This window comes from Phaethon lepturus, unplaced genomic scaffold (assembly GCF_000687285.1).
Source record: "Phaethon lepturus isolate BGI_N335 unplaced genomic scaffold, ASM68728v1 scaffold44782, whole genome shotgun sequence".
Classification (NCBI taxonomy): domain Eukaryota; kingdom Metazoa; phylum Chordata; class Aves; order Phaethontiformes; family Phaethontidae; genus Phaethon; species Phaethon lepturus.
In genome coordinates this window covers 4,010-15,599 of record NW_010523458.1, presented here as the reverse complement: position 1 = coordinate 15,599, position 11,590 = coordinate 4,010, and the positions used below count along the sequence as shown (strand labels likewise).

Sequence of the window (11,590 nt, the reverse complement as noted above, 5' to 3'; positions counted from 1 at the left end):
CTTCCCAACCCCCTCGCGGCAGGCTCCTAGGTTCCCCACCCCTTTCTTTGCCTGGGGTCTGCCCGTCACCTCCCCAGGGCGGGCACCCTCTTGGTAGGCAGAGTAGGGCGCTGCAAGCAGAGAACCCTGAAGTCCTCCCTGGACAGGGCTGCCTGGATTGCCCCTGTGCTGCGAGGGGTGAGAGCTGTGCTGCCTGCTAGCCCGCCGGCCTGCCGGGCTCTGGCAGGAGCCCCTGGGCTGCCTGCGTGAGTGGGAGTGGGCTTGGGAAGGGAGGAAGCCCACCCATCAGGCTGGAAGCCCCCAGGTTCACCCACCACCAGTTGTTTTTTGTCAGTGTGTAATGTACCTAGACACCCAGGCAGAGCTTGCGTTCTCACTGGCTAGCTTTGTCTCAGGAAGAGATTTGACATGTCCCAAAAAGAGTGGTGCGACCTCCATTTTCCCCACCGGGACCTGCTTATCCATGGCCCAGAGATTGTCCATCTGAGCAGGAGCACCCAGCCCTGTCGCTTTAGCAGAGCCTGGTGGGTTGTTGTGAGACCGGCCTACCCTCTGAAGCCTGTAGGGGTGACATGGATGATTTTCCCTTGCCGCTTCCCTCTGAAGTTTGGTTCTCCATCTCTGAGCATCACACTTTGTGAAACAGATGAGCTGCCTCCTGCAGCTTTTGTGGTCTTCTGGGCAGTAGTGGAGAGCGGTGGAACGTGATGGCCATGTAATTGCTCATTACCAATGCCTGTCAATGTGTCTCGCTCTAGTGACGCTGTACGGCGTGTTCACCAACCACTACTCTGCGAATGGCCCATCTCGCTGTCTCCTGCTGGAGCTGCTGGACATCAGTGTGTCCGAGCTGCTGCTGCACTCTAGCAACCAGGGCTGCTCCATGTGGATGATCCAGCACTGCGCCCGAGATGTTCTCGAAGCCCTGGCTTTCCTGCACCACAAAGGCTACGTGCACGCAGACCTCAAGCCACGCAACATCCTGTGGAGCGCAGAGGAGGAGTGCTTTAAGCTCATTGACTTTGGACTTAGCTTCAAAGAGGGGAATCAGGTTTGGAACATGCTGCTCTTGAAACAGTTGGCTCTGTGTTGAGTTGTGTGGGTCTGTGATGCTCTAGGCTCATGAGTGTAGGACTCAGCATGGTCTGATCAGAGTAGTAGCTGAGCTGATGCTGAGGGTTTCGTGGAAAAGGCTAAAGTGTTGTCTGGCCCCAGAAACAGAAGCTCATGTTCCCATTCTCCTTGCATGTCTTTGGTTTCTGTTGATGTCTTAGCCTTTGTGCTACACATGACCACGCATTCCAAAGTTAATGATGCACTGAAAAAAGTGGTGTCTCAGCTTCCTGGAAAGTTTACTAGTTTTTATGCAGTCAGATGCGTGGGAGCACCCAGATATGTAGAATTTCCTTTTATCATCCCTTATCATATGTAGTAGTAATCCAGGCTTCGCCATCAGCCTCCCCAGTCAATTGCATTATCTCTGGCAGTATCCTTGTGCTTATCTTTAATTTCATTCTATCTTCAGCAGCTTCCCTTTTTCAGGAAGTCTGGATATTTCTTTCCCATGTCATTGTGCTGACGAAAGCCCATACTCTGGTTGTGGGTAGGCAGTGTCCGTTCTTTACTGACACGGGCAGATCTCTGCCTATTCTGCTGTGCTTTTCCTGTTTGCTGGGCTTTCACTCCCTCTTCATGCTGTCACTTTTTTTGTTTTGGTGATACTGGGTTTTGTAAGTTTGTCCTTGCCCTTTTTATTCTCTGATGAAAAGCAGAGAGGCTCAGGAGGTTCTGCCATTGACTTGATAGAGCTTCTTTTCATCCCTCCCTCTCTCAGTAACAGCCTGTGAGGGATATCAGTAAAGCTTTTTCATCAGGTAGCCTCTTAGCAAATTTGCCTTTAATCACTGGATGATGGGCAGCTATGATTTTTTTCTGTGCACATGTTGTTCTGGCTTGTCCCTACTCCATGCACTCTACTCATTTAGAGGTTTTAAATTCATATACTTTCTTTACTGGTTTACCTGGTATTGACGGTACAGCCCACTGATCTGTGAATATCTGAGGATTGTGTGGGTGACCTGTCTCTCAATTCTTTGGTGCAGGAGTGGTTTTTAATATCTGTACTTCTTAACAACTCCTCCATGTTGTTCTTCACTTCTCCCACGTTGTTGGCTGAGTGCTGGTTTGTGCTGCTAATCTGTTGCTGTCTATCAGCAAAAAACATTCTCCTGGTGTCCTATGTCTAATGCAGATACGTTTTTTTCTGAATTCAGGGCTGTGTTTTGCTGCTTGCTCTGTGAGTTGCCTCATAATAGTTGATCCAGATGTTTTATTTCCTTCCAGTTTGGTTCCTTCCAATCTGCTTTCTTTGTGCTGAGTTGCCTTTGCCTCTTCTCAGAAATATGCTGGCTATATGGGTGAACCTTCTGACCCTGCTTTGAATGTTCACTGGGTATCAGCTTCTCCTCACCACCCCTGCCTTGCAGCACACGTTGCACGATTTCCTTATCGGAGTCACGACTATGCTACTTTCATTAGTGACAACTCTGCCAAGCTTATCCTTGCATAACTTTTCCTGCTGTTACTGTTTAACAGAGAATGGCCGCACATAGAGCAAGGTCTTAGTCACTTACATCTCTCAAAATGCTTTAGGTGGTAGGAGTGAAATTTCATCTCACAATTTTTGCTGCTGGCAATGGCCACGGTGTTTTCTCTATCTCTAAATGTTGTTTGGTGGGGCTGCTGAACTCCTGCTTTTGCCATGCTAGAGGTTCTGCTCTTTGCTGATAGGAGGAGGGATGCTGATGAGCAATTTGTGTATCAGGTTTTTTTTAAGTTCATTAGCCACTTTTCCGTTCTGTTGCCTGAAAATGTCTTTTGTAAACTTTATTTTCAGTCAGATAATTTTGATTTCAATATATTCCCCAGGAAGAATTCCCAATCCTGTGCCTTATCCAGGAAGTAGGTTTGCATATTCTTCTGTCATTCCTTGAGTCACAGCAGTGTGTCTAAAATGAGCCCTCCCGTGTTAAAAAGGCGCTGCATGCTGTTTGTCTTTGGACACTCACAAGACTTGGCTAGCCAAAGCCACCACTGACTGGTAGGGTATTGGCTGTGAGCAGCAGGCTGGACTGGAGACCTTCAGAGCAGCCCCTCCAGCCAGCACCTGTGTGATTCTATAATTTCCTGTTTTCTTTTAAGCAGGCAGCGTGCAGGCAGTTTATTTTACTCTGCCAGCCGTGGCAACCGGGCCAGTATTGACTGCTGCAGCACTGCTGGCTGCCGGGGAGGGGAAGGAAGAGGTGCGTGGGAAGTGCCTTTGATAATTTCCTTGTCTGAGCATTAGGTGCCTGCTTCGTTCTTTTAGTGTTTTGTTCCAGAGAACATCAGAATTGAATCCTTTGAATAATGGAAGCTGTTACAGATCCTCACTGTTTAGACTGGGCTGTTTGTACTCTCATGCAGCCAGCGTGGGTGCATGTTGTGCATTTTTGACCCTGATCCTGAAACTTCTAGAGTCTTCTGCGCTTATGAGAGGTTAACGGGCCAGTCTGTAGTGATATCGAGCCTCTTCCTCCCAGCAGGGCTGTCTTTCAGAGAGATCAGATGTTAGTGGGATGCCTGCTGTTTTGCTGGGAGATGTTGTCTCTTCCAGACAGTCTTGTTTTTTTTCCTCATCAACACAGCAGTATGGGGTGTGCCTGCCTAACATGACTGTACATGGCTGTACGGTGCTTTCTGTCATTTTGGTGACCCATTTGGAAAGGCCTTTGTGAACTCATTTAAGGATAGAACGGAGAACCTGAATCTGGAAAATTGACTTTTTGTGCTTGTTTGATCTTCCATAGGATGTGAAATATATTCAAACAGACGGGTATCGGGCTCCAGAGGCAGAACTGCAGAACTGCCTGGCACAGGCAGGGCTCCAGAGTGAGACGGAGTGTACCTCTGCTGTGGATCTGTGGAGTCTGGGAATCGTTTTACTGGAAATGTTCTCAGGAATGAAACTGAAACATACAGTCCAATCTCAGGAATGGAAGGTGAGTGAGAGCTGCTGCAGGCATTTTTCCTTGCACCAAACAAGTCCGCCTGCTTCTTGTTTGTAACCTGGATTTGTGAGGTAGCACCTGGCAACTAGAGAGTGTTTCCAGGAAGTTTCTGTAATCCTATTGCCTTGAGAATTAAGGTTCCGGAGCCTTAAAGGCCCACCTGCCCTGTGGGACTGGCGTGTCTGAATGCTGCCTGTGTTCATGTTACTGAACGCTGAGGGTTCCAAGGAGTCTCTGTTTGGAGCCTGTGTCTTGCCAAGATCTGTGAGGTGAGTTGCCCTCCCTATAGTGCGGCACAGAAGGAAGAACGAAATGGATGGCTGATGGCTGCCAGCTAGTTCAGCAGCACAATGACAGAGGAACGATTTGCTGGTTTTAGTCTAACTTTAGCTCTAATTTGAGGATCTTCTTTTAAGTCTATATCCTGAGAAAACAAGAGGAAGGCTCTCTGTTGTGAGTGTGGAGCCTGACTGTGCTCTGTTCTGTATGAAATAGTTTTGTTTTGTGCTCCCCTTCCCGGTAAGAATATACTTTCAGCATCATAACGTCCACAGTAACAGCAAATTTGCCTGCACATGGAAATTTCCAGCTTCTGCACAGGCAAATGGGAAAAACTTAATCTGATGTGGGCCTGCTTGTTTAACATGTGAGGCTGGAGCATTGGGGATCTCTCACAAAGTGCCATAGTACCAGAGGCCTCTATTTCCAGTCCAGAAAATGATGGGATATTGCAAGCTTTGCACTGGTATTTTATTTTTCTCCCTAAGCACTCTTTCTTTTTCTTTCCAGACAAACAGTTCTGCCATCATTGATCGCATATTTGCCAGTGAAGGGGTGGTTAATTCAGCCATTCCAGCTTATCACCTCAGAGACCTTATTAAAAGGTATCTTATCATATTTACTAACTGTTGCTTAAAGATGTACTCTGTAAAGTCTCATGCCTTGCTCTTGGTAACTTAGTGTCTACACACCTAACATTTTTTTTTTCTTTTTAAAAAAATCTCCCTGCCACTATGTTAGTAACAAGTGTAAACATTAGCAGAGACGCTTCAGCTCCTCCGATTTTGGCACAGTTTGGACTAAGCACATAAAGAATATTAGTCATGATGTTCATCATTTGCTGTTTCAGTGCTTTGCACTTCCTGCCAGTGAGATTATACTTGGAGAAAAATGGAGATTTTGCTGCTTTAGGGGAGTGTTGTCAGAAATGAGGAAGGGGGGCAGACAGTGCTGCTTCTCCACTGCTGTCAAGATTCAAATGCACTTGTGCAGCTCTCTACCAAGAGGTCTGCCGAGGGGATGGTTTTTGCTGTCCTGTGACTCTGCTCTGAGGCTACAGAGTGAATGAGGACACAACCTGGCAGAAATAGCATCGGGAGCCACTGGTAAAGCTGAGTAGGGGATGTTCTCAGGCAAGCCCTGGGCAATTAGCTGCTTTGAATCCCATTTGTGGAAAGATGTGGGAGCTCCTCAGTGTGCGATCACTTTCATGAGGTTGCATGTGTGCCTGAGGTGTGGACTGAATGGTCTGGGGAGCTGGAGCCAGAATATGCAGCATTCTTTGTGAACTTGTAAGTGAGCAACTTCCATCATTTGGTGCTGAGAGACATCGAGAAGGAAAGCCTACTGTAGCCTATACCCAAAATGCTTTCAAGAGATCCTTCTGGTGTGCTTCAGCTGTGAATTGGAAGACGTGCTTCTCACTCTTCTCTTTGTACCGTAAGCACCCCAAAGATAGGGCATTCCTCTGTACTGGCTTCCAGCCTGAGTTGAATTTGTCAATGCAGGAATCACCTGCAAGAGCATAAGGGTGTCTCTTCTCTTCCAGCATGCTTCATTGTGACCAAGGAAAGCGAGCCTCTGCTGAGAAGGCTTTATGCAGCCCGTTCTTCAGCATTCCCTTTGGTAAGCTGTGCACGTTGCCCCTGCTCGCGACTTTCTCAGCATGTATTGGAAGCAGCACAGAGTGCAGTTAAACTCTGTTGTTTCTGGTTCTGGCTTCCTTGCTGCTCCTTTGCTCTTTGCAGCGCTCGCCAGCCCTCTGCGGTACCACAGCAGGCAGGTCAGAGCGAGGCCTGTGCTCTCAGTGCTGCCCTGCTCCTCTAGCCCTGCGGGCTGTCGCTTTTCCCTGGTTGGACTCCCACTAAATTCTGCCCAGGTCAAACTGCCCAGAGCATTCATTTGAGGGGAAAAAATAACCAAGGCACTTGCCTAATATTGTGACCGTTAAGGTGCTTTTGAAGAGTGCGGTATACTATTTGTGGCAGGTGGATGGTTTTTCTTATGCCAAGAGTTTCCCAGTTCAGAAGCCCAGAATGCGAGTGACGGGGCAGTGGCTGGTGGTAGCATCTGCTGCTGTCTCCTCTGCACAGGTCGGATAGTCCCAGTGTGTTCTCATGGTGCGAGCCTATTTTTGCAGTGACTGGCCTGCCACTTCTGGTGCCTGTGTGGCAGGTCACAGACACATGTCACTGTTGCTTTGATCTGGCACTTTCTCTTCAATTTAATGAAATGGTGCTGTTTCCCCAGGACCCTCCCATGTGGGTTGCAGGCTGTCAGCAAAAGATGGGCTGAGACTGCCCTGTTTACGCTCGTATCCCTCCCTGTTTTCTGTTCCAAAAACAACATGGTAGCATTCTCCAGAGCTTGCCTGCTTTCAAGAACACCAGTGAAGAACCCTGTGTCTAGCTTTTCTGCAGGGTGAATTAATCCTTCAAGCATACAGATTTTGGCTGGGCTAGCATTTTCCCTTGAATCTCAGCCCTGCTTTTCTTAAGCTGCTTGGTGTACCTTGCAGTGAAGGTTAAGTATTGCCTCTTGAGGTCACGTCAAGATACTGCCGTTCCTGTGTATTAGGCAAAGGTAACAAACTCATTCCTGTTTTCAGACTTCTCTTGCATCTCAGAAACTGGGACTGTTGTAATCAAAGCCACCTTCCATGGAAGGAGCTGAACCTTCAGCCAGTATCGCTTTAGAGCAGAGGGAGTAGTACATCAGCAGTGCATTTTGGTCTAGTTTTAAACACACAGACCTCTAACTGTATCTAAGAAGGTGCTTCTGTGGTTAGTGCAACAAGTTTATACAACAGCTTCAATATTTCTTAGTTCCTGGTTCTCTTCTTTGCCAGACTTGTACATAAGCTTGTCTGCACAAAGAAGCATTTACTGTTGCTTTCCCAGGAAGTCAGAAAATTATCTGTCATTGCCTTTCATTCGGACATGGTAGTTCTGTGCAGAGCTGACAGCTGAAAATGGCTTTCCTAATCATTTACAGCCAAGTCTTGACTTTCCAGTTCACCAACTTCTTTCCTGAGCTGCTTGCATGCTGCATTCCTCTGTGTTGTCAGTGTGGTTAGTATCACCTGGCACTTTGAAGAGGAGCAGAGGGGCTCAGCAGAAAGTACCTCCTAGGGCAGAAGGGTATTGCCAGAAATGCATGTCACTTGGTTACAGGAAGACGAGGTGGCTTTGAGTCCTGGGGCTTGGTTTGTCTCCCTCTCTGAAGAAAGACATGTGAAATGATGGCCAGACTTACTTGAATAAAAGGGGCAACATATAAGACCGAGGTGACACTTAAATGTTCTTTTAGTCCCCGGTTCGTCTGATGTTGTCTGTGGAAGAATGGTCCAAGAGGTTCGCTTGGAGCTGGAACATGCCTGGTTATCTGAAGCACGTTTCTTTGAAGGGCTGTCCCTGAGCGTCATCTGGGCAACATCTAGACTGATAAGACCTTTCATCCTCTAAGCTTTTCATAAGGATTCTTCCATGTCAGGCAGGAGGAGATTTTTAGTCCGTGTGCTTGCCTGTCATCTCCTCTTGCACTATGAAATCAATGTCTTCTGTCTGCGCCTGGCAGAGATGTCAGCTCCCTCATCTGTATTGTGTACCTACCGTACTGGAAAAGTATTTCCAAGGAAATAAGAGCCTGCTATCTTTGCAAACATAGTCAGAGGGCTCAGACTGGAGAACTGGAGCCGTATCCTCCCTCCTCTCTCACTGTCAAGTGTGAGAACTGTGAGGTACAGCTATTGTGTTCGGCTACTATAGGTGCCAATACTAATAAAAACATTAACACTCTCCAAGTACTGCAAGTTGGACTCCCAGATCTTAAGGTCATGACTGGCCTGCCAGTCCCTTTCAAGAACATGAAATCAACTTTTTGTCCCTGGAGAAGTGACACTGTCCCTGCTGGTCTGAGTTTCAAGAGGACTGGGTGTCCTCTGGGACATGACTCTCATAGTTTGGAGTTAGTCTGTCCACCTTGACTGTTCCCTTCTTCCACAACAGTATCCACGCAACCCTGTTCAAGGCCATCCTGGAGCTGCCTGTTTTCTAGAGCCAAGTGCCCCATGACAGCGGGCTTTATTTCTGCTTCTGTGAAGTTGTTCACAGGATCACTGCTCAGCCACCTTGTGGCCACCCTCTTGTGGCCATGCCTTATTCTATAGCACTGCATTGTTTAAGTAACTAGGTAGTTTTCCCCATTTCTGTTGCAAGATTGTGTGGTGGTCTTCAAAACAGGGCATGGCAGTTGAATTTTGAAGGGGGGAGGGCTTACATGATGTTTGGGGAAGAACTGAAAGATATGCTAGAGAGACTTGAGGCTTGTTCCTTAGTATAGCTTAAGAATTGGAGTTACAGAAGCTGGCCAGCCTGTTTTCAGCTCGTCTGGTAGCAGTAACAGGAGAGGCAGGTTGCAGAGTAGTTCTTTTCATCTTCTCCATATATATGCACCGGTTTGCTCAGCTAGCACAGCTCTTCAGGTCACATCAATTTCTGAATCTGAGCTAAGTAGACATAACTCTAGTTGTAATTTCTGCTAGCTTTGTAATTTTAAAAGCAGTTTCAGGTGCTGGCCTCAGTATAATTGCAGAGTGTACTGAACCCTTTGGAAGAGTCCCTCAGTGCAGAGGTGCAGGTAAGTTGGAAACAGGGAGAATACAGGCTGTAAATGCAGGTAATAATGAAGAGAAGCAAAACGGTACTGCAAAGAGCAGTAAGTGCTTGCGTGTGGTAGTGCGTATTGAGTCAACTTCCTGTTTTCTTGCTCCTTTGGACTTTGATTTCTTTTCTCTAATTCTGTGGGTGTCAAACAGCTCCCCATATCGAAGATTTGGTGATGCTCCCCACGCCTGTGCTGAGGCTGCTAAATGTTCTGAGCGATGCTTCACTGCAGTGTGAAGAAGAATATGAAGGTTGGTGCAAGCCGTGCAATTCCCATACAGCAATATTGTCTTACAGACTCTGTTTTGTGTGGTGTTGGGGATGTGAGAGCAAGCAGAAGAGCAATAGGCGTAAGAGCAGCAAACTAAGAGCTGCTCAGCTGAGATTTGGTACCAAGGGGGTCAACTGCACCAACAGAGAATAGACTAAGATATTGAGACAGAAAGCAGAGCTTGCAGTGAGTTCTTGAAGGATCCCAGATTTTAAAAAATATTAAAAAGTTTATTTGCTTCTTTGGTTAAATGCCCACAGACCTCCTAATGTGTTTGTGGTTCTGAGCTTCTGCTGGACATGCGCAGGACTCTCGAGCCCAGTACCAGCAATCCTCAGAAGTTTGTTAGTGAACTTACCTAAGATCTCAGCAGAGAACTGAAGTATCTCATTGGAGTTCTTAAACTGTATAAAAACTATACATGGTAGGTGGCAAGGCATGTCGGTGGAATTTGGATTTCTGCTTGCTCTCACATCCATGTGCGTGGCAAAAGCTGCAGGGCTCTGGGGATATGAGTTTAAAAGGCTGGGTTCTGCTCACACAAAGCAGTGTTTGTGGCAGCTACTTTAGTTCACCTCCTCCAAATGCCATAACAACAACAACAAAAAAGCATTCACAAATCCCAAATGTTTTAGCAACTGTCAGGCCAGGCTTTGTGTGCAAAGAAAAGCACTGTCCATGTGCTCCAAGCCCCGCTCTTGGGGATTCGCTGCCTGCAGGTCTGTGTTCCTGAGCCTCAGTTCAGACACTTAGTCTTGTTATGTGGCCATTAAGCAGTGTCAGCTTCTGCTGTGGCATGTCTCAGTTGTTTATTTTAAATTGAGAGGAAGAGACTACATGTTGACTGAGTGTTCATGATGTGTTCATCTGGCCTTCGTTTCTTTCTTGGCTCATCCTGGTTTGCAAAGCAAAAGACAACTATCTCTTTCCTTTCTTAGATATCCTGGAAGACATAAGGGAGGAGTGTCAGAAATATGGACCAGTGGTTTCCTTGCTTATTCCAAAGGAGAATCCTGGTAAAGGCCAAGTAAGTGAATGGAGGGAAGAGGCTGTGTATTCCCACGTATGCTCAGGACTGCTGCTCAGCTCCTGGAAATCTCCTGGCTGATGGCAGTGCTAAAAATAGCTGTTTATCTTGAAGGGCAGCACAGGTTCTTTCCCGGTTATGTAGGGTTGCCTAACCTGGGAGGTCCCCAAACAGCTTTAGCAGAGGAGCTAGGATATGGGAGGGGAGAAACCAGTGGGTGGGAGAGGAAGCATTGAGGATGTAAAGCATCATCATACTTTCTCCCACCTTACCAAACATGCCTTTAGAAATGAGGAACAAGAGGTGACACTCCAGTTCAGAGGTGTAGCTCCTTCTTTTTTAGCTCCATTGCTCTGGGCTCAGCAGAGGATAGAGGCGAAAAATTTGTTTGGGAGCTGTTTCCCAGTTGCAGGAGTGGGAGAGGGTAGGTGGCAAACTGCACTGGAAGTCCTATTTCTCCTATTTCTCCTCTCTTTTTCAGGTCTTTGTTGAATATGCAAATGCTGGTGATTCCAAAGCTGCCCAAAAAATGCTGACTGGAAAGATTTTTGATGGCAAGTTTGTTGTGGCTACGTTTTACCCACTGAGTGCCTATAAGAGAGGATATCTGTACCAAAACTTGCTGTAGGCAGTAGCAACAATCAGGAGAGTTGTCTTGCTCCTCTTCCTCACATGTTTTACAGTTGAATGTACAAAAGAGCTTCCTAGCCCTGCTTTTGAGTCATCTGTGAAGGAGAGATGCAAAGGACTTAACTGGGCTTTGAAACGTTTACTGCTGCTTTGTGATGTGCAGAGGAGGCTGGGATGGCTTTCAGCGTGTGCTTGTGTGTGTGTTGTGCTTGCTCGTTTACATTGGATGTGTGGCTTTGCCCCGGCGGGCGCTTGGGTGGCAGGAGTGGTGACTGTGGGAGCCTGGGAGGCCGAGCGGATCTTGGCAAGCGCTTTTAAGTGAAGCAAGACCATTTAAAGTCTTAGCTTTAGCACTTGATGTTGCTCTGGAGAGAGTTTCTTTGTTAAGCTTTCCTGTAATTCCTGTGTTCTTCTCCAGTGCAGAGGAGGAAGGCTTCCCTGCCTTTTGTTGATATCTATGGTAAATAAAGAACTAGAAGCATCATCTTCTCTAATTTAGACCAGGAAGACTTTTAAGTCTTCACATCACATAGAGCAGATAGAGGCAGTGAAATCAGATCTGCTGAGCCTATGGCATTACCCTGTCACCATCTTGTGACCCGAGAAGAGCCATCCATCTGACCTGGCACAGATAGCATGCTGGGCTTAGGCAGTCTGGGTGATGCTGCCT

The 11,590-nt window shown here is 47.1% G+C and overlaps 1 protein-coding gene across 1 annotated transcript; it reads left to right on the top strand.

The window, feature by feature from the left end:
• Positions 1-758: 758 nt before the first annotated feature.
• UHMK1 (U2AF homology motif (UHM) kinase 1) lies at positions 759-10,997 on the top strand (the record flags this gene model as incomplete). Its single annotated transcript, XM_010282126.1, has 7 exons — positions 759-1,051; positions 3,849-4,040; positions 4,839-4,933; positions 5,878-5,954; positions 9,145-9,243; positions 10,202-10,290; positions 10,772-10,997. Coding segments are annotated over 7 exons (992 nt in total), but the record flags the coding sequence as incomplete, so codon positions are not given.
• Between the last annotated feature and the right edge of the window lie 593 nt (positions 10,998-11,590).